This window comes from Copadichromis virginalis, linkage group LG7 (genome assembly GCF_057382275.1).
Source record: "Copadichromis virginalis isolate Kocher_CV1m ecotype Utaka linkage group LG7, C_Virginalis_male_GT1.1, whole genome shotgun sequence".
Lineage (NCBI taxonomy): Eukaryota > Metazoa > Chordata > Actinopteri > Cichliformes > Cichlidae > Copadichromis > Copadichromis virginalis.
The window spans coordinates 53,761,648-53,789,035 of NC_140624.1; the positions used below are offsets into that span (position 1 = coordinate 53,761,648).

General features: G+C 40.4%; 3 protein-coding genes across 8 annotated transcripts; 1 reads left to right on the plus strand and 2 right to left on the minus strand.

Annotated features, from left to right (window-relative positions):
* Window positions 1–3,136: 3,136 nt before the first annotated feature.
* On the plus strand, window positions 3,137–8,092 carry LOC146706134 (uncharacterized). Of its 5 annotated transcripts, none has more exons than XM_085464174.1 (12): window positions 3,246–3,293; window positions 3,942–4,362; window positions 4,511–4,543; window positions 4,640–4,729; window positions 5,141–5,212; window positions 5,321–5,409; window positions 5,522–5,624; window positions 5,888–5,990; window positions 6,070–6,122; window positions 6,231–6,309; window positions 6,531–7,398; window positions 7,507–8,092. In XM_085464174.1, the coding sequence occupies exons 2-11, from the start codon at window positions 4,150–4,152 to the stop codon at window positions 7,064–7,066; spliced, it is 1,371 nt and encodes a 456-aa protein (XP_085320300.1). In that variant the 5' UTR covers window positions 3,246–3,293; window positions 3,942–4,149; the 3' UTR covers window positions 7,067–7,398; window positions 7,507–8,092. The 5 variants fall into 5 exon arrangements, with proteins under 5 accessions (XP_085320304.1, XP_085320300.1, XP_085320299.1 ...); XM_085464175.1 differs by having other exon boundaries at window positions 3,276–3,293; window positions 3,942–3,967; window positions 4,277–4,362; window positions 5,141–5,409; XM_085464178.1 differs by having other exon boundaries at window positions 3,137–3,293; window positions 3,942–3,967; window positions 5,141–5,409.
* A 1,133-nt stretch (window positions 8,093–9,225) lies between these two features.
* LOC146706135 (uncharacterized) lies at window positions 9,226–12,361 on the minus strand. 2 transcript variants are annotated; one of them, XM_085464180.1, is made up of 4 exons: window positions 11,977–12,361; window positions 11,493–11,603; window positions 10,880–11,046; window positions 9,226–10,547 (listed from the first exon to the last, which is right to left on the minus strand). In XM_085464180.1, the coding sequence occupies exons 1-4, from the start codon at window positions 12,064–12,066 to the stop codon at window positions 9,500–9,502; spliced, it is 1,416 nt and encodes a 471-aa protein (XP_085320306.1). In that variant the 5' UTR covers window positions 12,067–12,361; the 3' UTR covers window positions 9,226–9,499. The 2 variants fall into 2 exon arrangements, with proteins under 2 accessions (XP_085320306.1, XP_085320305.1); XM_085464179.1 differs by lacking the exon at window positions 11,977–12,361 and adding an exon at window positions 11,710–11,960.
* On the minus strand, window positions 12,338–14,226 carry LOC146706136 (uncharacterized). The gene is made up of 2 exons (XM_085461035.1): window positions 14,009–14,226; window positions 12,338–13,251 (listed from the first exon to the last, which is right to left on the minus strand). Exon 2 carries the CDS (start codon window positions 13,247–13,249, stop codon window positions 12,338–12,340), a length of 912 nt encoding a protein of 303 aa, XP_085317161.1. The 5' UTR covers window positions 13,250–13,251; window positions 14,009–14,226.
* Between the last annotated feature and the right edge of the window lie 13,162 nt (window positions 14,227–27,388).

Below are 27,388 nucleotides of genomic sequence, written 5' to 3' on the forward strand. Positions count from 1 at the left end.
CTACGAGGGATATCCACGAGCACCCTCTCCATCAGCCTCTCAAACGTCGCTGGCGCATTGCAGAGCCCAAATGGCATGACCCTGAACTGCCACAGCCCCTGTCCAATGGTGAATGCAGTCTTAGGCCTTGCGTCGGGGGCTAGCTCCACCTGCCAGTAACCGCTGCGTAGGTCGAGGGAGCTGAACCAACTGGAGCCGGTAATGTAATCTAGGGCCTCGTCGATCCGTGGCAGCGGGTACGAGTCCTTCTTGGTGACTGCATTGAGACAGCGAAAGTCCACGCAGAACCTCGGGCTGCCATCCTTCTTCCCCACCAGAACCACGGGTGCCGCCCATGGGCTATTGGACGGCTCGATCACCCCAGCCACAGCCATCTCACGGATCTTCTCCTCCGCTACCTGCCGTTTTGAGAGGGGCAGCCGGTGTGGACGCAGACTGATGGGCTGAGCAGAGCCAGTGTTGATGGTGTGCTGGACCAGACTCGTCTGCCTACAGTCCTTGTCACTGGCGGCAAAGATGTCCACATTCTCGTCCAGGAGGCACCTCAACCGCTGGCGCTGGTCGACGTTGAGGCCTACGCAACTGCGCTGCCAAAGGTCATCGACAGCCTCGATGGTCTCGGTCGAAGGAGGTTTGTCGGGCTGAGAGGCTGAGGCTGAGGTGAGTGGAGATCTGGTGACTGGGGGTGGAGATGACCCAGAGCCACCGGCATCCGAAATCTGCTGACCAGCAGCTGCCTGATGCCTGTCTCGTCTGGTCCCCGCTCCCTGCTTTTGGCCGCGCTGGAGGGCAAAAGTCTCTGCGCCAAGAGTGACAGCTAGCTTCGCAGTGTCGACGCAGGCCCCCCAGCGGCTCAGCAGATCCAGGCCAATTATGCACTGGTCTTGAATGTCGGCGAGCCAGAAATCGTGCACCAGCTCTAGATCCTTCACTCGGATCCGCAACGGTTTCTTCCCCCGCATAACAGTTTTCTCCCCCGTCACTGTCATCAGCTGGGTGTCCTTGGGCAACCAACCCTTCACCAGTGGCCCAGATGTTTCAGGGAGCACGCCAGGTCGTAGCAGGGAAATGGTAGACCCCGTGTCCACCAGGGCCTGGCACGGCTGGTCCTCAACACAGCAGCTCAGGTAGAGTCCTTTGAGGTGCCCAACTCGGCCCACCACCGTGCATCGTCCTTGGAGGGGGGGCAGGAAGCTGGAGCGGTGGTCCCCTCGCTACACCGCTCCCTCCTCGTTTCCCTGAGGCTGCGTAGTTCTGGTCTTCGGGGCTGGTGCTGGGCAGTCACGCGCCACGTGGCCAGGCTCATCGCACCGGTAGCAGCGGTCGGTCGACGAGGACGCCTCCGGGGCACCGAGGGTTGCAGCTGGGAAATCTCGGCGACCTCCCCCTCCCCGTCGCAGTCTGCGGCTCTGATTTGGGGGTAGTTTGGGGGGGGCACCTGCTGGTTAGGTCGCGAGGTGAGCACCGGCTCGGCCCTTTCAGCCTCAAGGAGCGCCTCACGGAGGCATGGCCAGGCGGACGTGTTGGCGTAGTCGCTCTGGGAAAAGTCCTCGCAGAAAAGCATGCAGGCTAAGCTCCTCACGGGCTGCTGCTGGAAACTCCGGGTAGCCACGACGAGCATACAGCAACACGTCTGCTGCAAAGGTGCCCAGGCTCTCCCCCGGTCGACGGCTCCGGTTGGTCAGCTGCTCTCTGCTCTGATCAGTGGAGTGCCGCGGTGAGGGCCTGGAGCTCATGCTGCTCTGCCGGGGCTAGGTCGAGGAGTATCTCCAGTGCATCTCCCTCTAATGCTAGCGCTAGGTGTGTAGCAGTCTCCTCTTCGCTCCAGCCACTATGTCTGGCGGCCAGCCGCACTTGTGAGAGGTAGGGCTCTAGCGGGGTTAGCCCGTTGTATTTCGGCACCTTAACTGGCGTGGTAGGCATAACTGCTCGCGGCTGGGGGCTCGGCGTGCGGGTCGACAGAGGTAGCCCATGAAGCATTGCCCTAGCATCTGTCGCGACGGGCCGCCGCCGCGCCGCGTTCGCGCCGCGCTCGCGCCATTGGGACCCGTCGGGGGACTTACATGGCCGCTCACATCCTCTCTCTTCAATCGCCAGTTTCCCAAGCGGGAAATGTTCTCCTCGATAGCTTGCTCCAGCCTCTGAATGTCTCTCTCCATTACAGCGAGGGTGAGCTATCCCACTTCTGACACCAATGTGGCGAGCTCAGAGATGGAGGAGACGGAGGTATCGTTTGGTATTGCTCCCCATGAGCTAGCCAGGGAGCACAGCCATTTATTAACAGTTGGAGAAGAACACACTGCCGCTAGCTAGCTGCTCAGCGCGGCAACAACAACAACACACAAGACATCACATATTTGCAAAAGTGCTCCGACGTTTTCGGAGATCTGACACCCACTATCTCGAAGCTAACGGGAAGTCGAGACCTACTACAGCCGGGAGGAACACCGCTTTCCCGGCACATCGTGCCTCGACCTCCCAGTCGGCTTCGAGCTGAAAGAAACTGATGAGGGTTAACTGGTATTTGATATAAGTCAGGATTTAAAACCAAACTGGAAGTGGGAGGAGAGAGACATTTATTTTTGTTTTGTTTTGGTGTTTGTTGACTTCGTTTACACATTTTTATATATATATTTTTTTGTATAAAATCTCTGCTTTTCATCAGTCTAAATAATGCATATTATGCATGTGTTTCTCTTGTATTAAACATCTGCTGAAATTCTGGCCTGTTACATAAGGGAAACATAACTGTGTTACTTGTCTATCCCTTTCTTTATTGAGTGAAACAAACCACGAGATCATGACAGATACTGGTAATAATGTAAAACATAAATGTGATGCCCCACTACACATGCAGCTATCACCTGTTTGTTGCTTTTATTCTTAAGATGAATTATTCTTGAATGAAGACATTCATTTGACACAAGTAAAAATATGGTTGATGGTGTGTCAAGAGATTTATTCTAAATGACACTTCTTCAGCTGAGAGTCTAAGAGTGAAGACACACACAGGCGCTGCAGTTTTAACTTGCAAGGGGGTTTCACAGAGCACTCACATCAGAGAGTGGGGGGACGATCTGATTTCCTCGTGTCAGCATTGTTCCCACATCATCATAATTAATGTTGTACCAGGTTCAACATTGCAAGTGACCAATCACCTTCTTGTGACGTCATTCCTTTGCGACTTCGAAATACCCGCCTTCGATTATTTCGAAATACAAGTGAAGAAGCGAAAAACCGCCGCCTGTCCGCCGAATTTGAAGTCAATTTAGGATACTTTCCTTTAATAAACGGTAAGCATTATACATATGTTCCTCACTTGGCTTGCTGTTTGTTTGCTAGCGATAGGCTACTTGACGACAGCATTAGCTAACCAGTGTTCCCCAACTTTTTGGGTGTTTCGTGGCCCGGGGGTTGGGTCAGGCAAAATTGCAGTAGCTTCCCTGATCATTTTACAAACATAAGTGAAGAGAATCTGGACTAAAAGGCCTAGACTTATGGTTGTGTGCTGAATCTATGAATCAAACTATCACCTGGAAACATAATTAACTGGTCCATAGCTGTGAAACTGGACATGAGTTCTTGATTCTATGGAGATTAACAGTAATCCAGAAATTTACAAATTTGTCCTGGTACATCGCGTAAATGTTGTCCCTGGGACATCGTGTAAATGTTGTCCCTGGGACATCGTGTAAATGTTGTCCCTGGGACATCGTGTAGATGTTGTCCCTGGGACATCGCGTAAATATTGTCCCTGGGACATCGCGTAAATGTTGTCCCTGGGATATCGCGTAGATGTTGTCCCTGGGACATCGTGTAAATGTTGTCCCTGGGACATCGTGTGATAGCTTGTAAATAATGGAATGAAAATTATTGATTGTTATTAACTTGTGAAAAAGAAGTGTAACAAATCCACATGTTATGTTCTTACACCCTTACAGAAACTGTGACTCCTTCACAATGTCAGGTAAATGTCAACTCATGTTGAATAATCAACCAATCAAGCCTTTTATTATCACATGCAATGTTACACGTACAACTGCAATGAAAATTTCACCCCCTTCTGACCATACATATATTGCTTAAACATCACATTGGGAAGACAGGTCGGAAACAGTTAGGAAGGTCAGAAAACAATTTAATTAATAGATGAGGGGAGAGGAGGAGAAAAAAGAACTACAACCAGACAAAGCTCCTAGAAGACTGAAATGGATGATGGTTGCAGCATGCAAAAAGAAAATGATATCTGTTGACTACAGCATATGCTTTCTCACAGATTACCTTGTGGGAGTAGCTGGACCAAACTCTATTGGTATTTCAAGTTTGAAATCCCTGTTTGACCAGACTAACATTTCAGATGAGGTACCTCTTGACATAAAAATCCTTTTATGTTGTCATAAAACTAATGTTAAATTCTGCTTTAAATACACTTTATTGTACAATTTACTTAATGAATCGTGTTCCTTAGTTCTGTTTTTATTTATATGTATTTATTTATTTGTTTTATAAGGTAATAGATGGCCTAATCTATTTGCAGTGTGAGGTATGTTGAAAAGCTTGTTTGATCATAATGACATAGCATGTTTACGTTTTTTGTAATGTATTTGAAAACATAGGTGTATTTATGTTATTTTTATAGAATTTCCCTCACATTTATCCAATACCAAGTCAAATCACTGGAAAAATTTTGGATGGGTCCACAAGAGCACAAAGTGCATACTTTTTGAAGGTATGACTTGGACTGTGGTAACTATGTTCTTATCACAAAGGGTTTATAAGTTGCCACTATAAACAAACAGCATTTTCCAAAATTGAAGCCTTGTCAGAAGAACCTGAAAAATACCTTTCTGAAACCTTTTCTGTGTAAAGACTTGTTCAAAAGCAATGCACACAGATTAAAACATTTCTGTCTTGGCCAACTGATAAAGAACACCAAAAATTGAGTGGTGCGTGTTGAGTCTGTGGTCTTGATTTGTTTTGTACACACTATAGAAATTAATTAATGTAAACCAAAAATGACACTTTCTATATGTTTGTATATCTGCAGAATTAATTACAAGTCTCACCTGACAAGCTTTTGCAGTTTTGCAGTGTCATTCTTGACAGAAAAACATACTTGTCACATTCTTTTCATTTCCAGAAAAACATCTTTCAGATGTATGAGAAATTGATTGGAGCCTGTCTGGAAAACGGCAGCCACTGGACCTTGTTTGTAAGTTGCACAGATTTTGCACTCTCTCTAGTGCATGATACTTTTCAGTGTCCCTCATTAGGAAAGCTCAAGGCCCAAGCCTACCATATCCATCTTTTTACAAAACAGTTTTGTGACATACCCAAGAGGACCATAGTCTATATGAATTCATTTGGCGAGTCGGAGGTCAGAAAAAGTGCGGTGTTGAAAAACTGGAGGTAATTAATTAACATATTTAACATAACATATTTAATTTAATTGAAATCATTACCGAACGTGGTTATTGATTTCTCTATATGCTTTTTATTTGTAATAACTGCGATCTCTCAGCTCATTTGCTTCAGCAAGAGGCTGCACTGGAGAGTGGACCTTGTCACATGTGAGCCACCCACATCAACAGGATGGGAACTCATGTGGAGTGCATGTCATAATGGTACTGAAAACTATAGCTTTAACCTATATAAGTAATGTTTACATTTTTGCCTATTCAGTTTTTAAAGCCTTAGAGGCAGGATGGTAAAATCTCAATTTTTTTTGTAGATTGAACCATTTCAGCAGTAATGCTTTGCTTTGGTTGCTCTGTTTTTTTTTTTTTTCTCGGGGGGGGGGGGAGGTTAAAAACAAACAAACATTTCTTTGTTAATCTAATTCTTTTTGTTCTTTTTTTTTTTTTTTTTTTTCTTCGTCAATTATTAGTTTGCCCAATCTCTCATTGACGGTAAAACACAAGTGGAGGAGTACAACACTGAAATCACAAAGCTCAGGTCCCGACTTTGCCACTACTTATTTTCCTCAATAGGTAAAGATAAAATTAGCTGCCTTCTTTTTCTCTAACATTGGAAAATGTAACTTGTACTTAAACAAATTATATTTTGCAGATCGAACTAGGAAGTGCAGTCAGTGCTGGTGTGTGATTGCAGCCAAAGACCGGGTACACTATGACATGTCCTTAGCCATATAGATTGTTTATTTAATGGACTTTGTTCATTTGTTTTTTGTTTGTTTATTTCTTCTTCTTTTTTTTTTTTTTAATTCACAGGTGCAGTGCCAGAAATGTGGTGCATACAAGCACATGCGTTGTTCAAAGTCTGTTTGTGGCATCTGTATCTTCTGTGAGAGTAAGTCACAATATAACTAAACAATGTCCAAAAATGTTTAAAGTGAATTTTTTTTTCGTAATTTTGCCTTTGCACACCAGGACTGTGTAATTAAAGTGGACGTTTCAAGATCCAGTTTTTACACAAAACTATTTTAGACATAACTGTGTCGTATTGTGGGGATTTCTCTTCACAATTAAATTGATATAGTGCTGTTTATATCATTCTTCTTTATGTAACAGCACAGTGCAGCACAGCAGAGGGAAAGGAGTTGTGCAGCATAGTGGGTGGCTATACAGGAGGAGCAATAGAAGTAGCCAGTGAAGAATGTCATCAGGGAAAGCATCAGGCAGCGAATGACAAAGGAAAAGTTCCTAAGGGAGAGAACATCTGCAGCAAATCGACAAGTAACAGTGAGATAGGAAGACTGACAGTCAGAGATGAAGGTACACAGACTGAAGACAAAGAAAAAGAAACAGAAGTATACGGCACAAGTCTGAGTACAGATAATGCTGCTGCTGATGATGTTGACAGGATCGATGCAGATACAGAATTCCAAACTGATTCAGAAGGAACTAGTACAGTTTACAGAGTGCATGGTCGCTTATCTGTACCAAGCTCAAAAAAGAAAACCTACACAATAACAGAAGACGAGATCAAGCGCAGAATCAACGCAGAGAACATGTCAGTTCATGTTTTCAGAGGTTTGATTGGGGTAGATATACATTTCGTGATTTTGATGTCACCTGAAATAAATCCGGGTTACTCGTATCAATGAAGTGACAATGTGGCTGGAAATTGTGCATTTGCTGCAACATATACACAATTACACCATGTAAACAAAAGCATTTAACTTTGTGCGCGTGTGTGTGTGTCTCTCTCTGCTCTTTTGGTGTTTGCACTTTTTCTTTTTTAGGGCCGTAAAGCCAAACTGCCCGCAATGATTCTTGACAGGCCTAAGAAGGCCAAAACTAAAGTAACAGTGTTTAGTGTTCTGAGTGAAGAGGAGGCTGGGGAGCTAGCCCCCGGGTTTGCCGGAAGATTGGCCTGCGATGTCACAACAGACATGGTCTGTAAAGGCATCGACCATTCAAGTGCTGATATGACAAAGTAAGTTAGTAAAACAATATGAAAGTTGTATCTTTTTTGGTATTATTTGTCATTTCCCCGTATTTGGGTTATTGGTGTAACATTGTTAATCTTACTTTCTAATAACAGACAGACTCTTCTCAAAATCCAACACAATCTTAAACATGAGCTGACTGATTCCTCAACCTTCAGTTTGCTGACACACACCTTTGGCCCCGCTGCACTGGATTCTGTCATTTCATTCCTGTGTGAAAAACTTGATCTTGTCTCTTAAATAATGAAACCTTTTGTGACTTTTGTTTGTTCTGTAAATCAGAATCTTGAAAATTGTTCATTGTTGTTCTAAGTTTGTGTTAACTATTTGGCAAAAATGATTGGTTCCTAATCCAAACAGCATAATGACTGTTCTAACACATATCTTAAAAATGCTACAAAGAAAGAAAATTATCACATATGTTTCAATATGAATGTAATTGTGTCACACTCGGTTTGTAGTAACTTTCCTGTTTTATTTTGAGTTTTGGTATGTTTACACTGTTATTTTTATTTCCCGTGTGTTCGTCTTCCCTTATTAGTTTTACTGTATTTAATTAGTCTGATTTAATAACTTATAATTATTTACTTTCCAGTGTTTATATATGCTCCTCGTTTGGATTATTGTTTGTTTGAGTTCTGCCTGTCTTTTCTATTAAAGATTTGGACTTTTGGACTATTAGTGGACCTCGTAGGTTTTTATTCTGTTCAATTGGTAATTGACTGGGTTTAATTTAGTGGCCTGGAAAACAGGCCGGAGGGGTCTGGTCATTTTAACCCCCTAAGACCCGAAATCTTCCATGGCATGCATTTTTAATTTCTCTTTGATATTTGGGCCGATTGGAACCCGATGAATGTAAAAAGAAAGAATTACCAGGTTTTGTTTTTTTTACCTAATTTTTGTTTCTGAGAAAAATGAGAGCCACATATGAGGACATTAATTTGAAATTTCGATAGAACAGTTGCAGTATAATGTCCTCATAACTGTATATCAGGCACTTGTTGATCAAGATTTAGTATTTTGGTCTAAATAACCCAAAATGTGATGTCCACATGTGTGGACGCCAGGCTGGAGTAAAGTGTTAGAGCTATTTATACCTATGTAAACTTTTATACACTGGTTTTTACCTGTCTTGTTTCAGAAAGGTTTAAAAGGGTAATGTCCACAGTTTATTTATTTATTTGTTTGAATTCAACATATTTTATTAAAGTAATTGAGCTTGAACACAGAAAAAACTGAATCAAATAATCATAAAATCAAATCACTTGCACTATACTGAAGTCTAATCTACTCTGAGCTAATGCCGGTTTCCAACACTAATGATCGGGTGAAGGAGAGAGATGAGGGTGTGCACGGCCACTGGTGCTCTTATCCCTGTTCTTTGTGATACAATCCAACAGGAAAGCAGTCAAACCCTTGGACATTAGCCAAGTTAACGTTCACAAATATATACACACAGAGGAACTCTGAGCCCCAATGTCAGCATTAGCACAAACATGCCACTTCATACCAAATCTCAGTGTGAGGTCAGGTGTTAGTCTCATTCCATTATTCTGGCTATATTTTCTTACTCATTACTATTAAACTTATACTTAAGACTAACTATTAACAAAATCACACCCCAATAACTCTGTTATTACACTTTGTATTTAATCATAAAAAGGCTGGATGTTGAAACCTTTTACTTCTATTTTGTATGAGCCAGGATTCTCAACAGCTGATACTCTATGTCCAAAAAGTGACAGGTATCGTTTTATGGAGCAAAAAACTTAAGAGCGCATATTTTATAAATAATACCAACAATTACAAATGCAGACCTTTAATAGTAATAAGTAATCCTTTATTTATAATGCATAGCAATATAAAAATAGTAACATATGAAAATATTACAATGGGCACAGATGAATTTGTATCAAAAACAGCAATCAAGCCAAAGTAATGAATAACACACATAAATAACAACTGCTTGAGAGACCAAACAATTTCTTTTCAACTGTTCCTTGGCAGAAAGTTAAGACAGCTATTCAGCTTTAGGTTTCAATAAACAGAAGTAATGGATGCAGTCCCTTTGAAATGTCACACAAAAGTCTACTTGTGCATATACTTAGCTTTAACTCTTCTCTTTTTTGTTTTGTATTCCAAAAGGTTTTCATTTTCTCCAGAGGATGTCTCTCTTTCAGTGGTTATCGACTGTTCACATTCATTTTCACAGACTGTTGGAATGTCGATGCTGGCCGAACGTTTCTTGCTAGAATACAATGGCCTAATTTTGCGTGCATTCTCTGTCGTCTTTATTTCGTACTGGCATATACTTTTGCCTACTTGTTTTGTTTTTAAGACATTTGTATGCAGTTCATCTATCATTGGAGTAATACCCTCTGGAATGAATGCCCACTGTTTAACTGTGTCTAAAACAGCATTTAGTTTTCCAACTGCATCTTCTGTGCATTTTTTGTCTGTGCTTTCAACTACAGGAGTGTCATTCAAAGTTGATAGAGGACTTTTCAGAGAGTTTTTCATTTGTTTAAAATGGCTACAAGCCACCTTCAGGCAAGCACATGTGTTATAGTGAGAGAACGTACAACAAGTGCACTGAAGTGTTTCAGCCGATGCAAAAAAACACAGATTTCCAAACAAACTTGGCATTTTTATCACTTTCAAGTCCTCACAGTGTACAAAGTAATGCCTTTCTTTCACTGCAATTCTTGCCAAGGTAGAAATGTCTGTTTCCATGTTTGGATAGATGTCATTGTCAGCCTCTGCTAATTTTGCAAGTAACACTAGATACTTGCAAAGAAGTCCTCGTAAGCCATATGTACAGTTGCAGTAGGACTCAACAGGGCAGACGTCATACACCATGTCTTCTCTTGACTCAGATGGGACTTGATATGCATTAACTCCATGGCTGTTCTTGACTGTAATTTTAAGAGCCCAACCACTTTCCATCAGTCTTGAAGCAGAGTCTGAAACTTGAGACAAGGTGTCAGCAAACCTGTTTTTCATGCGGCCCACATCTTGCAGGGTTTTTATGACTGAGAAGTAGTCGTCGGCCTTCCCTAGGAGCACTTCAATCAGATCATCCAGACGCCTATTCTTGTAGCCAGATAAAAACTGGTATTTCAGGCGGTGGAAAAATCTGAAAAACAGTTATTTGAAATGATTAGTAACTGTAATTGAAGGAATTTAAAGTTTTAATCAAGACTGTATTATTTTTTTAAAAATTGGAATACCTATTGCACACGTCTTTTATAAGGGAATGCTCTGTGCCGGTTTAGCTGATTTAGGCAAATCCACCTACTCTGTTTTTTGTTGTGATAACATATAAAACGCTGCTAGAATTTAAAGGATTTGCCTAAAACCTGTTCTGGCAATGACATGAAGAACCTACTCAGTTTAGCCTCTTGGATTAAAGCATAATATCTTTTTTTCAGCAATACAATTGAATGAGGTCAAAATAATAAATCATACCTTTCAATCACATTGTTTGTTTCAGAACGAGCGTGACTGAAGCGACGGCCGTAGTCACACCACATGTGGCCAATGCCTTCCCAGTGCTTCTGAAAATACTGGCACACCAAAGGGTATTGCTTAAATGTCTGGCAGAACTCTGCTGATGTGGCTTTAAAGTCGTCCTCCTAAGAGAATTGGATGCAACAGAATATATTTCAATCCATTTAACAGACCTATTGAAATCTTTGATATTATGTATTGAAGCCCTTTTCCTTTTATTGAATAACATTAAGAATTTTAAGTTATTAATAATATGTCGTGTTTTTGTATTAAGAAGCAATTATTTCTTCCCTTACAATGGCTAAGAAGGAACACTAAACCTATAAGCATATTTGGTTTCAGCATCTGTCTGTGAAAGAATCCCACTCACAAGTTCTACTGCACAGTGGGTGACACAATGATGGTCTGCACAGCTTAAGTACTTGTTTTGATAAGCAAGATAAGAAGCCAGTTTTAGAAATTGTTTCAAAAATCTATTTTGTATCTCTCTAACTCTTTTTAGCAACTGAAAGTTATTATGCTCTTAGTGTAATCAAGAAATCAAAATGTGAAATAGACAAATTACACTTACAGATGTGCAAGCTTTCAGCTTACAAAAGAAAGAAATGATTTCATTTCTCTTTTGGGTGTTAGAAAGCCCATGGACCCCGGACTCTGATTTTGAAAGCCATCGATTAACAGCCTGTGAATGTAAGAGAAAAAAAGTTAATCTGGAGAGAGAGACAGAGGAGCAGCTGTACAAAAAGCATAAAAGAAAGCTGACGTCCAAAAATAACTTTGTCACTCACTGGACAAGAGGACCTGTGCATTACAGAAATCAACCAGGCAAACATATTTTTAAATGTCAAAAAGAGCTTTGGGAAGCAGCCACCAGAAGATGAGTGCACTGTGGTCTTAAATGGATGGACATAGTCACTCAACATTTTATCCCTTTATATTCATTAACCTGAGTAGGTGAATATCACAATGAGGCAAATCATGACAACAGGACCCTGTTGTAAAAATGTGTTTCAGGTGCATCTTAGACAACGTGAAAAGAAAACAATGTGGTTTACCTGCAAGACATGGTACCAGCATAGAAGGATAGCTGACTCTGGAAAAACCTTCTGCAAAGCATTTATTTCTGCAAAGTCTTTGTCAACCATAAATGCTCTACAGAAAAAAAGAAAACACTAAATGAGATTAAACAGTATGAAAATGTTTTTGCTATCTCAAAGCACCACTTCAATGCCAAATTAAACATTTCAACTCACAAGTAGATATATAAAATACTGCATACAGCCTATAGGAATAACTTTAACAACTGGAAAGGAAAGTTTTTTGCAGCCCATGCTGCAGCTATAGCATTAGATTCTGGCATGTTATAACTTTTTTGAAAAGGAATTATTTCAAAATCAATAGCTGTCAATGTATTATTTACCTCGGGGAAGTTGGGAAATGCTCACAAATTATTCCAAGAACAGTTTCCAGGGTTTTCTGACTTTCGTTGCTGACAATAGCATAGGCCACAGGGACTCCATGCCCATGATCATCTCTTACAACAAGTGTGAATAAGGGAAATGAATACTGGTTAACGCAGTGCGTGGTGTCAACAAATACTAACTGTTTTGCATAGTTCTCCATGTTTGATTTCATTACAGGTGTCTGCAAAACAATCATTAGTTCTTGGTCAGATGTGTATGGTTGATAGAAGAGAACATGTTCTTGATGTTTTCCATTAAGTAAGGTATGTACACTTTGACTGTCTCCACAGTTAAAGTGCTTCTTCCTCATCATGCAGGTTCTAACACTGTCAATGTCACGTGGTGTGACAAAATGCTCTCTGTTGTGAAGATCTCTGTGTCCATGTTCTTTGGCCCATTTATGACATTCGGTTAGTATGATGGCTGGCTTAGTTCCAAGGGAAAGCAGTTCCTCAATCTTCCTCCTCAAATCACTGGAAATATTGTTGAAATGTGCGTCTTTTGGGTCCGAAGGATCATGCCCATCATGCTTATCATATGTACGCTGCACGATGACTGTGTGGTCTTTCCAACATTTGAGTACTTTAAATGAAACATAGGCCTTACAGCCCACTGCTCTGTAGCTGTTTCGACTTTTTTTCCCAGCTCTGATGCAGTTGAATTTGTAATAGTCTCTTTTCCTGTCTTTACCTGAGGCAACATTTAAACATTTATAATGTCCATGAAGGGTTAATGAGTTCAATTTTTCTAACACAACACTGAATGGGTCCTCCTGGCATTGTGACACATGCACACAAAGTTGTGTGTCTTTTCCAGTTCTTTTTTTTTCGTCATTCAGAACACTTCTTCTAATTATGTCGTCCATTTCTGGTGGAAAAATAACGAAGGTTTAATTTGTCAATATTCATTAATTCATTTTAACTTGTTGTGGGGTTTTTTGCAATACAATGTAAATATTAAATATAATATTAAAAAAAATATATATATATAAAATAATATAAAACAAACAGGGGCTAAAAGAAGCTAAACTTTCATATGGTATGTCTCTGGCAACTTTAACATGATGTCCCAGGGACAACATCTACACGATGTCCCAGGGACAACATTTACGCGATGTCCCAGGGACAACATTTACGCGATGTCCCAGGGACAACATTTACGCGATGTCCCAGGGACAACATTTACGCGATGTCCCAGGGACAACATTTACGCGATGTCCCAGGGACAACATTTACGCGATGTCCCAGGGACAACATCTACGCGATGTCCCTGGGACAAATTTGTAAATTTCTGGATTACTGTTAATCTCCATAGAATCAAGAACTCATGTCCAGTTTCACAGCTATGGACCAGTTAATTATGTTTCCAGGTGATAGTTTGATTCATAGATTCAGCACACAACCATAAGTCTAGGCCTTTTAGTCCAGATTCTCTTCACTTATGTTTGTAAAATGATCAGGGAAGCTACTGCAATTTTGCCTGACCCAACCCCCGGGCCACGAAACACCCAAAAAGTTGGGGAACGCTGGTCTAGAGAACACTGGTTAGCTAATGCTGTCGTCAAGTAGCCTATCGCTAGCAAACAAACAGCAAGCCAAGTGAGGAACATATGTATAATGCTTACCGTTTATTAAAGGAAAGTATCCTAAATTGACTTCAAATTCGGCGGACAGGCGGCGGTTTTTCGCTTCTTCACTTGTATTTCGAAATACTCGAAGGCGGGTATTTCGAAGTCGCAAAGGAATGACGTCACAAGAAGGTGATTGGTCACTTGCAATGTTGAACCTGGAACAACATTAATTATGATGATGTGGGAACAATGCTGACACGAGGAAATCAGATCGTCCGTATTTTTTGTTTTGTTTTGGTGTTTGTTGACTTCGTTTACACATTTTTATATATATATTTTTTTGTATAAAATCTCTGCTTTTCATCAGTCTAAATAATGCATATTATGCATGTGTTTCTCTTGTATTAAACATCTGCTGAAATTCTGGCCTGTTACATAAGGGAAACATAACTGTGTTACTTGTCTATCCCTTTCTTTATTGAGTGAAACAAACCACGAGATCATGACAGATACTGGTAATAATGTAAAACATAAATGTGATGCCCCACTACACATGCAGCTATCACCTGTTTGTTGCTTTTATTCTTAAGATGAATTATTCTTGAATGAAGACATTGATTTGACACAAGTAAAAATATGGTTGATGGTGTGTCAAGAGATTTATTCTAAATGACACTTCTTCAGCTGAGAGTCTAAGAGTGAAGACACACACAGGCGCTGCAGTTTTAACTTGCAAGGGGGTTTCACAGAGCACTCACATCAGAGAGTGGGGCCCTGTGATCAGCGCCCTGTTCTTGCACTTGTCTTTTATTTATACAGAAGGAAAATGAAAACATTTGTTCAGTGGAATGTTGATACGTGAGCATGTGCGTATGTGATTGTGCGTGTGTGCGTGTGTGTGTGTGCGAAGTCAGAACTGCTTGTTCAACTTCCTACTATCGCTGTGGGAAAATTCAGATACAAATATCAGAACACGTTTCATAAAGAACAATCAGTTCTGAGCAATGAAAAGGACAATCAGTTCTAAGCAAGGAAAAGATCATCATGCAGCATTCTATCACAAATAAACTTGTTTCATTAAAAGCTTATACTGGCTACTCAGTACAACTTTCCCTTAACATTCCCTCCTGTTGTCAGTATAACTTTTAAGTGAGATATCAGTATGTAACATCTTGTACATTTTCTGTCACATCATCATTAACCACACAAAGTCTTCACATTCCAACAGGTCGGGGTCATCATCATCATCATTTGTCACGGGTATGCATGCAGCTACAGTGAAAACGATTATGCGCTTAATCATGAGTTTTAGACATGGCAGGATACATGTTCCAAAAACACAAAATAAAAGTACTCCAACTCCGATGAGTAAGATAAGATAAGATAGAACTGTATTAAGATAAGATAAGATAAGATAAGATAAGATAAGATAAGATAAGATAAGATAAGATAAGATAGAACTGTATTAAGATAAGATAAGATAAGATAAGATAAGATAAGATAGAACTTTATTAATCCCTCGGGTGGGTTCCTCTGGGAAATTCGACTTCCAAAAAAAGCACAGCAACGACCAAAGTTACAGTTACAGAACTGTTATATATACACACACACACACACACACACACACACACACACACACACACACACACACACACACACACACACACACACACACACACATATATAAATACAGAGACAAATATAAATAAAATATACAAAGGGGATAAATAGAATAAATAGGAATAAAAAATAAAAATACAAGTGAATTGCACATTTCAAGTATTGAGTCTATTGCACTGTTGACTATTTACAAAAAGTATTGCACAAGGTATTGTACAGTGAGGTGCAGAGGCACTACAGCTTAGTTGTTCCCCCCTCCTTTGTCCTCCTGTTTCCCCTCCCTCTCCCCTCCAGAGAGGAGTTAAACAGTCTGATGGCGTGTGGACAAAGGAGTTTTTAAGTCTGTTAGTTCTTGTCTTGGGGAGAAGCAACCTGTCACTGAACAGACTCTTCTGGTTGTTTATGGTTGTTTTTATTAATCCTATTAACTGTAAAATTCAGTTTCCAAATAGCACAGCACCGACAGAAGTTACAGAATGTGAGCATAATACTATATATACACATATATAAATACAGAGACATATATAAATAAGAGTATACAAAAGGGATAAATAGAATAAATAAGAATACAAGGGAATTGCAAGTATTTCAAGTATTTCAAGTAGAGCTGGGCGATATAAGATTTTTTCATATCACGATATGCTTTTTTCATTTCAGGCGATAACGATATATATCACGATATAAGCCAAATAACTATATATGTAAGATTTAAATGTGCTGTTGCTCACAAGTAAAATGTGAAATAATCAGCAGCTTGTTTTGATTTAAATATTTATTTCCCATAATAAGTTCAACAGGGCAGATGTACTTAAAATGAGGCTTCAGTTTAGGCAAAAATAAAGCCAAATATTACAAACTACACAAAAGGTAGCCGCTAAAGCATTTAAGTTTCAAAATAGAACAAACAAAACAGACTACTAAATTGTCAGTTCCACTTAGAAACAAAATATTAATTCTAAAAATAAATCTTTATAATAAATCTAAAGTTTATTTTACAGAAGAAGAGACAAAATTGACTAACTTATATAATATTGCTTTGGAAGCGCCATCTGAGAGAAATGTTTATGTCCAGGGAGTTGGTAACGAGGATCCATTACCTTAATTAGCTGCTTGAATCCTTCATTTTCGACCGTGTTTATTGGTAGCATGTCTTTAGCAAGACAGTAAGCTATGGCATTCGTTATGTTGCAATGTCTCTTAGCTTTTTTGTCATATGGTAAGACGCTGGAGAAAGCCGACTCAATTGACTGTTGCTGCTTCGCAGGGATTCCCCTGGTTGTTTTCGATGACGAATTAGCGCTTTCAGTCAGAGATTGAGCGTGCTCTAGTGGGTGGCACTGCTTCAGGTGATAAAAAAGGTTTGTTGTATTTCCAGACTTTGTGGGAACATGCTTTCGGCACAATTTACAGTGCGCATTACTGTTTTTTGTCAAACTTCAAATAGCCAAAATACCTTCACACTACGGAACTTCTCTGGCCTTTCCTTTTGATAATCTCACCGGCATTGGAACCGTCATCTGTGTTCTCTTCGGTAACCTGGTCACCCAAGCTCTCGGTTGATTTTTCTCTAGTCGGCACACTCATTTCCTCCATTACCCGGCTGCACGGCGGCTGGCTGCTTCCCAAACAAATACACATGTGCGGCTTGGCACTTGAGCTGTACGTAACAAGTTAGGTGACGTGACGCTGCGGCTGTGATTGGTTCGGCTCTGTGCTACTTAATTTGTATTGGCTTTTCATATTTTTTATAAGAGAGGAAGAGAGAGAGAGATGAGGTCTATCGCAATAGTTTAATTTTTCTATCGAGAAAAAGTTATTTTGCAATACATATCGTTATCATTCTATCGCCCAGCTCTAATTTCAAGCTTTGAAGTCTATTGCACCGTTGGTTATTAACAAAAAGTATTGTACAGTGAAAAGGCAGTAGTAGTCTTTTTAGCACCTGTAGCCAGGAGCCAGTGTAAAGCCAAGAAAACCAGTCACTTGTATCACTTACATAGTCCTGATTTTGGGCCTGCTGGATCCGTCTCAAGGCGTTCAGGGCGCCAGTCATGTTTGATGAGTGTACATTGTCTGGTATGTAAGTGCAGCAGGCATTGTTGAAGAGGACGCAAAGTCCCCTTTTCTCTGCTAGTATCATGTCCAAAGCTACTCGATGTTGCATCACTGCAATCTGTAATGCATTGATTTCCTGATTCTGCTGATCATTGATCTTGCACGAAGCGTTCAAGAAGAGTCCAAAGCGGTAGTCCGGAGTTTCGATCCTCAGCATGTTTTTTCTGGTTCCCACCCAGGGGAACAATGTGTGGAGTACTTTCTGTCCGGTAGTCCACAGTTTGAATTCCTTGGGTACGTTGCTTCCCCATATCGGGTCATGTGGTTGAAGTTCAGGGAACGTTGACCTTCTTTTTCGGTGTGCTGTAGAAGTGGTATTTACTGCGGTCATCCTGAAAGTGTGGTCTGACAGGAATATAGGAGCACATGTTCCTGTCCAGCCTGGGGGCAGTATGAAATATGCCCGTTGTCCACATAGCCAGGCCATTCCTTGCACCCAGTACGTGCCGTTAGAAGGTCCACTCATATTCACAGGGGCGCCCTCTCCGTGGCCTGCAGTTTAGACACAGTTTGTCGTGTTTCCAACGGGTGTGTTACCTTTCTCTTGTTGATAACACATGGAGTGGTTCTTCCCTGGGAGTTGGTCCAGAAACACTGGGAAGTGGATGGATGTATTCCAGTTTGTCACGTTGAAATCGATCCAGAAGAGTCGATCACATGTTCCATTACTAAGTCCAACAGCGTGTGGGATTGTGTCGTTGGTGATGATTCGGCTGTGTTGGAATCCAATGCCAGCGAAGCTGGCTGCACACTTTGCTTGAGTGTTGTTCATATATTCACCATATAGTGTGGGGTGTGTTGATGTGCTGGGCATATGAGAACAGACATAACAGTCTGTATTTGCTGATTCTGCCTTGGTCCTATCGTGGATATAACGGTACCAGCCATTGTTCATCCAAGGGTGTATGTGGTCTTGCGTCATGTCTCTCAGGTGGGAGTTGTCGTGCGTCCATCTTTTCTGTCTGCCTCGTGATTCGGCTGTTGTTGGTGTCAGCTGGGGTCCTGTAAGGGTGAGCGTCGTAGTCAAGGTAACCAAGAGGGTCCACCTTCCCATGGTTGCACACAGGTCTGTCACACCATGTCACTTGGCCGCCCTAGAGTTGATCAGCGGCTGGCAGAGGTGGGACCAAGTCATTGTTTTGCAAGTCTCAAGTAAGTCTCAAGTCTTTATCCTCAAGTCTCAAGTCAAGTCTCAAGTAATGTCAGGCAAGTCAGAGTCGAGTCTCAAGTCACTGGTGTAAAAGTCCAAGTAAAGTCACAAGTCTGAAACTTTGAATTTCAAGTCCTTTCGAGTCTTTAAAAAAAAAAAAAAACAAACGAAAAAAATAATGTTGCAGTTATGCTAAATGTAAATATTAGACCATGTAATTTTTAAATCTGTGTTTTTCTCAACACATGACAAAATAGTGAACTTAGAAAATATACACAAATTGTGAAATTGCACCTCTATAAAATGCAGCTCAATTAAACCTAGCTCCAAGAATAATTTTCACCAACAGTTCTGAGATAAGCTGCATGTTATTCTTGGATGCGGTTGTAGGACCGGCTTTAAAATCGCATGACAAAAATATCATACATATTAAAAAAAACTGCATCACCAACTTAGCCTGGACAACATTTGCTAGTTAGATGAAGTCAGCTATCTCATCTTAGCATATTTATATGCATATTTATAATTATATGGTTCTTGGAGTGAGTGCATACACTCATGAAGTTTAGTAACTTCAGGTCACTGCAACAAGCCCAGGTACAGTTTACCGACGGATGGGTGCAGGACCTTGAAATGCACCGTGTAGAACGAAAGACCATCGTACCTATCATAAGTTTACCAGTCTCACAAATCGTCGTCATAAATACACATTTGTTAACCGTTTATTAATATAACCTTTGAGCTCAACGGTAATTAATTAGTAGTGGAAATAATTTCTGGTATCATCACAGAAATGTAGCAGTGACAACAATACTGTATGCTGTAATCGTACTGGGCAATTAGTGATACAAAACAACTGTTTTATCCTGTGAATAAAAGTATATGTTTTTGTCAATGTACCATAATAACAGAAGCGAAACACAATATTGTGTCAGGACAATTCACTATTTATGCACAATAAACAAAGGAGCATAGCGCGACAATTTCTGTTCAGCGCCAGACTTGCTTGTAACCTATATCACCAATTATGTTATGAAAATGACGTATTAACTACAACAGCAGACTGACCTTTGTGGAAATGCTTGGAGCAGACTAACCTGTGAGCTGGAGTGTTCTGGGACGTTATATTTGATCTTTGAATGGCTGCAATCCAGGCCATCCGTCGCGTCTTTGTCACTTCGGAAACATGGCTCGAACAATTTCTCTTCAACGATGTAATCCGATAACAACCGATCTCTTTACCCGTCGGCTTCTCGTGGCTGTCATGCGACCGGCTATTGCAGTTAATAATACAACAGCTTCTTGACATTTTTGTGTTTCTTTTTATCGCTGTGTGACTGATTTCAATTGAAAGCCTGCGTGCGCTAGTACCGCTTGCCACGAGTTCCCAGAATCCTTTGCGATTCTACCCGTGAATGACGTCACATTTTCAATCTCTATATAATATGCATGTTAAATTTTATATTTGGGGTAAAATATCAAGTCTTTTCAAGTAAACCGGTTCAAGTCCAATTCAAGTCCCAGGTCATTGGTGTAAAAGTCCAAGTCAAGTCACAAGTCTTAGAACATTTTTTCAAGTCAAGTCTAAAGTCATAAAATTAATGACTCGAGTCTGACTCGAGTCCAAGTCATGTGACTCGAGTCCACACCTCTGGCGGCTGGAGGTTGAAGTGCGAGCAATTCCCTACGGGCGCCCAATCAGCACTTCCCCCTCACCACTGAAGCAACCAAGTGAGGGTGAGACTTTCCTTTACTAGCTGATTTCTGTGAAGAAAGTGGAATCCTCGGGGACCTCAACTTTTTTGCAGTGGCTCTGATGTATCCAGGAGGGTCTCTCCGCTATTTTGCAGGCAGTTGGAGTGGTCAGAAGCACTTGGTATGGACCCTCCCACCGTGGCGAGCTCCAATTTTTCCTTTATTGTTAGTTAAGAAAAGTTAAGTGAGGGTGAAAAAAGAAAAGAAAAAGGATGAAAAAAGCAGGAGAGAAAGAAAAAATGGAGAGGTGGTAGGAGAGAAAGGGAGAAGAGATGAAAATAAAGGGATATAAAGGAGGAAAGAGACAGAGGAGAGAAAACCCCAACAATCCCCTCTGAGCATGCACTAGGCGACTGTGGTTAGGAAAAACTTCCTTTTAAAAGGAAGAAACCTATTGCAGAACCAGGCTCAGTGAGGGTCATCTGCCATGACTAGTTGGGGGGTAGGGGGGAAAAAAGAAAAGAAAAGAAAAAGGATGAAGAGGAGAGGGGAGAAAGAAAAAACGGGGAGTGATGGAGAGTTAGGGGAGAAAGGGAGAGAAGGGAGGTAGAAAAGAGGTGGATGAAGAGGACGCTATGCCTTCGTGTAATCAAGTGAGGAAGCAGAAGGGCCCCTCCTCCTCCTGAAAAAGCAGAAGCATTTTTCCTTCTTTTTCAGGCACTGTTCCTGGAGCTCAGTTCTTCTATTGTCATTGCATTTTCCTCCTCAAGTTTCTTGCATTTTTCCTCTAGTTCTTGTAATTTTGCTTGTTCTTCTTCACTCTTTTCTTTCAGATCTTTAGATTTTGCCTCCTGTATTAGCATGAATATCTGTATTCCGGTGTTATACTTTGTCGATTTCTGCTCTGGATTTCCTCATGCGTAAAGTGCAGGTCATTGCGTGTTTTCTCCAGTTCTTGCTCTTGCACCTGCATTTCATTGTCTTTGCGCATCAAGTTGTTATTAAGTTCTGTTTTTCCTGAGAATTTCATTTTTTTTGCACTTTAAGTTGTTATTAAGTGTCTCGAGCTCTGTGTTCTTTTTCAGCATTTCATTGTTTTTGTATTTTAGGTTCTGATTAAGTTTCTTAAGCTCAGTGTTTTTCCTAAGCATTTTATTGTTTTTGCACTTTAAATTCTTATCTTATTTCCTCGAGTTCTGTGTTTTCCTTGAGCATTTTCTTGTTAATATATTTTAAGTTGTTATGAAGTTCCTCAAGCTCTGTGCTCTTTCTCAGAATTTCATTGTTTTTGTATTTTAAGTTCTTATTAATTTCCTCGAGTTCTGTGTTTTTCCTGAGCATTTTCTTGTTTTTGTATTATAAGATGTTATTAAGTTCCTCAAGCACTGTGCTCTTTTTTAGGATTTCACTGTATTTGTAGTTTAAGTTCTTATTCTGTCCCTCGAGCTCTGTGTTCTTTCTCAGGATTTCATCATTTTTGTATTTTAAGATGTTATTAAGTTCCTCAAGCTCTGAGTTCTTGCTTAGCATTTCATTGAAAATGTACTGCATGCCTGAGCATTGTTTTATCAGTTTTTCCCTTTCTCCTTCTAGTTCCATGATTTTCTCCTTCATTTCATTATAACATGCGTGTAGTTGTAGATTTTTCCTTTCTAAGTCTTGGAGAATAAGTTGTGTCTTTTTGTGCATTTTTTCCTGTTGCTGTTTCTCTTGAAGAAACTCTTTGTTTTTCTCCAGGGCTTCATCAAGTTTTACTTGAAGCTGCAGATTCTTGTTCTCAGTGTCTCTGAGATTCCCATAGAGCTCCTGATTAATAGCTTTCTCTCACCCTCTCTCTCTCTCTCTCTCGCACTTTTTTGCGCTTCACTCCGCATGCGAGCCTTGTGCTTTGCGCTGGGAGGAGGGGGGGGGGGCGGTAGTTAGTAGTTACACTCGCAGTAGCGGGAGGAAGAGAGAGAGAGGAAGAGAGCCAGGGACAACAACGTCACATTAGAAAGGTATAGTAATCATCCACAACTATTTTTAGTTGCGGATGATAAAGGATTCAGAAAGTTTATTCATGCAGGCCCATATGACAGAGAATGTGCATCTTCTTTTTGTTTTCATATTTTTATTTATATTTAATTGTGTTGTGGTTTGCAGTGTTTTGTGTTGTTTCACTTTAAATTTGTTTAAAAGGAAAATGCTGAAAATGTAAATAGTTAAAAGTTGAAATGTAAATAGTTGGTTTTTGTATTATATGATTTATTTATGACTTTTTATGTGGAGTGAATAAATAAAAATATATTTACGGTGGCCCCTAGAGACAGACAAAGCACGTACAAACTCCAAAACATGTAAAAACTCCAAAACACGTACAAAACACAACAGAAGTGTTCCAGGATGCTCGGCGCAGTGTTGAGCTTTTGTTACCCAGTGGCTACACAAGCCAGGCAGTACCAACGACCAGATTTGATGTGTGGTAGTAACAGGTAAATGAACATTTTTTTTAAAATTATTTCAGCATCAGAATCAGAAACTTTATTGTCATTGTCACGAGAACAACGAAATTAAGAATGGTCCCCGATCATTGCATCATCCCTAGCAACATCAAAATACAAACAAAACAACAAAATTCAATAAATAAAATAGATAGAATACTTAAAATACTAATAAGATGTAACAGTAAAACATTCACATACATTCCCACACACATGCTTCAGACCGTGCATAGATTAACACAAGAGTGGCGTGATGGACATTTTTTTGTAGTATTCAGATGTGTTATTGCAGTTGGATAACAACTGTGTTTGAGTCTATTAGTCCTTGCTCTGATTGCCCTGTACCGTCTGCCTGAGGGCAACAGTTCGAACAGGGAGTGGCCAGGATGTGAGGTGTCTTTTATGATGTTTTGGGCCTTTTTAGAGGCAGACATATATACACTTTTATTTATTTGAATATATATAGAATAGAATAGAATAGAATAGCCTTTATTGTCATTGTACAGAGTACAACGAAATTGGAGTGCCACTCCCTTGGTGCAAGATAAACAATAAATATAAATGTAAAATATAAAAAGTACAATAAAATAATCGCAAGTACTCAAACAATAGTAAGTAAGATATATACAGGATAGCAGCATTAATATAATGGCAGTGACGGTATGGTATAGTTAAGCAGGTTCAATTGTTTTTGTGCTTATTTACTACGGTGATAGCTCTGGGAAAGAAGCTATCCCTGAATCTGTTTGTCCTGGTTTTATGTGACCTGTACCGTCGGCCTGACTGTAATAGTTCAAACAGTTGGTTGCTGGGGTGAGAGTGGTCCTTGATGATATTGCCAGCTCTGCTGAGGTACCGAGAGTTTGCAGTGACCTCCAGGCTGGGCAGAGAGCAGCCAGTGATCTTCTGGGCTGTGTTGATGACCCTCTGCAGTACTTTCCTGTCCGCAGCTGAGCACCCTGCATACCATGTTGTTATGCTGTACGTTAGGATGCTCTCTATGGTGGCTCTGTAAAATGTCACCAGCAGCCTCTCCTCCAAGTTGTTCCTCCTGAGCACTCTCAGAAAGTGGAGATGCTGCTGGGCCTTTTTTACCACCGCCGTGGTATTTGCAGTCCAGGAGAGGTCATCAGATATCTGCACGCCCAGAAACCTCATGGAGTGTACCCTCTCCACACAGTTCCCGTGAATGTAAAGTGGGGCCGGGTCTGCTCTGCCCCTCCTGAAGTCCAAGATAAGTTCTTTAGTTTTCGTGGTGTTCAGTTGGAGGTTGTTAACTGAACACCACTCAGTCAGTCTGTTGACCTCATCTCTGTAGTCCGACTCATCCCCCCTTGAGATGAGTCCAACCACTGTGGTGTCATCCGCGAACTTTATGATGGTGTTTGAGAGATGGGTAGGGGAGCAGTCGGATGTGTAGAGCGTAAACAGGAGGGGACTCAAAACACATCCTTGTGGAGACCCGGTGCTGAGTGTGATGGTGCTGGACCGGTGGGGGCCAAGTCTGACAGACTGTGGTCTATTTGTCAGGAAGTCCTTGATCCAGAGGCAGATGGGGGTGGAGAGTCCCAGGTGAGACAGTTTCTGGACCAGGATCTCCGGGATGATATGATTGAATGCTGAGCTGAAGTCCAGAAAGAGCATTCTCACATAGCTTCCTCGGTGCTCCAGGTGACTCAGCGCAATGTGGAGCGCTATGGTGATGGCGTCCTCGGTGGATCGATTTGTCCTGTAGGCAAATTGGTGGGGGTCCAGAGTGGGAGGCAGACCGGCCCTGATGTGCTGACAGACCAGTCTCTCAAAGCACTTCATCACTACAGGTGTAAGTGCAACAGGCCTGTAGTCATTTGGGCTGACCACAGCTGTCTTCTTGGCGATGGGGATGATGGTGGAGGTTTTGAGGCAGGGCGGGACGTTTGGGTGTTTGATGACAAGGAAAGGTTGAAGATTTTAGTGAAGACTCCGGTCAGTTCGTCAGCACATGCTCTGAGAATATGAGTGCTTGTGTATAAATACACAAACAATACAAATATGCTTTCAACTGTGTAATTTAAGTGATCTAGGTAGCTCTGTTTTGGAAGTTCAGTTCATGCTAGAAATGTGTTTTGGAGTTTGTAAGTGCTTTGTCTCTAGGGGCCACCGTATATATTTATATATAAACATTTATAAATAAAACCACCGGTTTTTTTTTTTTTACATTAGTAATTCCTTTTGTGCATAATTTTATATTGTTGTTAATAGTAAATTAATTAAAGCAACAAAACAACCTGAAGAGCCATTTGGGAGCCGAAAGAGCCAGCTCTTTTTAGTGAGCCGAGCCGAAAGAGGCGGTTCTCTAAAAAGAGCCGGAAATCCCATCACTAATTAAGACTCGACTGTACACCGTGTTCGTGTTTTCCTCCGAAACAGTAAGTTCCGTTGGAGCAGGCTTTCAACGCTCAGGCTTTCTCTGTCTCTCGCTAGCAAAGTTGACCCAGACAACAAAGTAAAGCTAGTTTTCAGCTACGAGCCCGACACGAACCCGACGTATTAGCCAGAGGTCCCTTTACTACGGTTCGGAGCCACGGACCTTCAGTAATAGTAATAAATCATATTCATGTAGTTGTAAACATCATGATAATATATTAAATAATCCAAAGTATTCAGAATACGTTACTCTCATTGAGTAACGTAACGGAATACGTTACAAAATACATTTTGGGGCATGTATTCTGTGGAATACATTTTAAAAGTAACCTTCCCAACACTGGTTGAGAACACGCTCTTTACATAGCTTTGGTTCCTCCTTTCAAGGACTTGAAGTGCCTCCCCAAAGAGTGACAGAGAGAGAGAGTGGATAAATGTTTACAGAGTGTTTTGTTAACATGAATGTTCAAGATGTTCAATAAACATATTAAGTGCCTAAATTTTCCCTTTTTTCTCGATTGTTTGCTCATGCAAAATGAAATGCGATTAATATAGAATAAAAATGGATGATATCTAATCGTGATTAATCAAAATTAATCCACAGTAACCCTGTGATGAATCTGATTATATTTTTTTAATTGTTTGACAGCACTAGTATATATAATATATTAGTATATACTTACCTGTTAATATAGGTTTTTTAAACAGTTGTACTTCACAGGAGATAACCTATGCTAAAAGACTGAAGAAAACTATTCAAATTCTCTTTGAATTTAAGCATACATTCTTTGTGTTTATTCTGCATTTACTTCATTATATTGCATAAATTTCAGTTACATGCTTAAATATAAAGTTGAAAAAATGTAATTACAACCGGGCTACTGATCAAGTAATTGCGATTAATCACAATTAATTACAGAAAATTGTGCAATTAATTATCTATTGACAGTACTAATATGCATTTGTTTTTTATATAATGTTTAATAGGATATTGTAACCCAGGACAATATGATTTGGTGTGAATTGTATTTTATGCAATTGGGAATTGTATTCACATGAGTGTGAGTAGTTGTAATTTCATTACTGTGGTTCTTTTTTTCCATTGTCAAATTTGCTCATGGCAGCCAAATAATTTAACGTGGGCAACTAATCGTCACTGTTGTTACTAGTCACCCCAGAAAGCAAACAAAAATTTAATATACGTTAAATCAGAGTTATACTGTTATGGAGTTATGTAAGGATGACACGAGAACTTATCACATTTTCCTCCAACTTTAATCTGAGCTTCACTCAACTGGTTTCACAAGGTGCCAAAACATCTCCTAGAACCCAGAAACATTACTCCTCCCACTTTTCTTCTTGCTGGGTGTATGTGGAGTCCCCTGATGGTCTGCCACGCTGTCAACTTAATTTTCATTGAATTCTGACCACTTTTGCACCCTCAGTTAATATTAAAACAATGTGAAAGTAACTACTAAAGACCAAGAGGACATAAGTGGAAATTCAACCAATGTTAAACAAAACAAATTACTTAAAATACTTCAGATTAATGTATTTTACTTATCTAATATTACAATTAATGATGTAATGGTGTTGATTAAAACATTTTAACAGTTCTATTAAAGACTAGGCTCTCACATATAAGCAGCAAAAGACAACATCAGGCTATTTAATTTATGAAATCAAGATTAGTTTACAATCATTTTGGTAAATTCACTCCTGCACTGAATGATGTACTTCTCTGGTCTGGATCATCCTAACTGTGAGCTACTTATAGTTAAAGGAGAACTCACAGACTGTTACTGCTTCAATTTGCCGAGTTGCCTCATCTACAAAAGAAACCAAAACCAAAAAGTGACTGAAGGACATGAAAAAGTTAAGGAAAGGGCATAATTTGGTCAGATTTTAAATTTTCCACCTAAGACATGTCTCTCTGTTTCACTAACTCATCCTAGCTAATATAATCCG

Coding starts and splice junctions, on each gene's coding strand:
- LOC146706134 (XM_085464173.1), top strand. CDS start 4,150: ATGAGGGGAGAGGAGGAGAAAAAAGAACTACAACCAGACAAAGCTCCT. Junction 5,410..5,521: donor GCGGTGTTGAAAAACTGGAG/GTAATTAATTAA, acceptor GCGATCTCTCAG/CTCATTTGCTTCAGCAAGAG. Junction 6,310..6,530: donor CATCTGTATCTTCTGTGAGA/GTAAGTCACAAT, acceptor TTTATGTAACAG/CACAGTGCAGCACAGCAGAG.
- LOC146706135 (XM_085464179.1), bottom strand. CDS start 11,844: ATGTTGAGTGACTATGTCCATCCATTTAAGACCACAGTGCACTCATCT. Junction 11,047..11,492: donor AGCTGAAAGCTTGCACATCT/GTAAGTGTAATT, acceptor CAATTCTCTTAG/GAGGACGACTTTAAAGCCAC. Junction 10,548..10,879: donor ACAAACAATGTGATTGAAAG/GTATGATTTATT, acceptor ACTGTTTTTCAG/ATTTTTCCACCGCCTGAAAT.
- LOC146706136 (XM_085461035.1), bottom strand. CDS start 13,249: ATGGACGACATAATTAGAAGAAGTGTTCTGAATGACGAAAAAAAAAGA.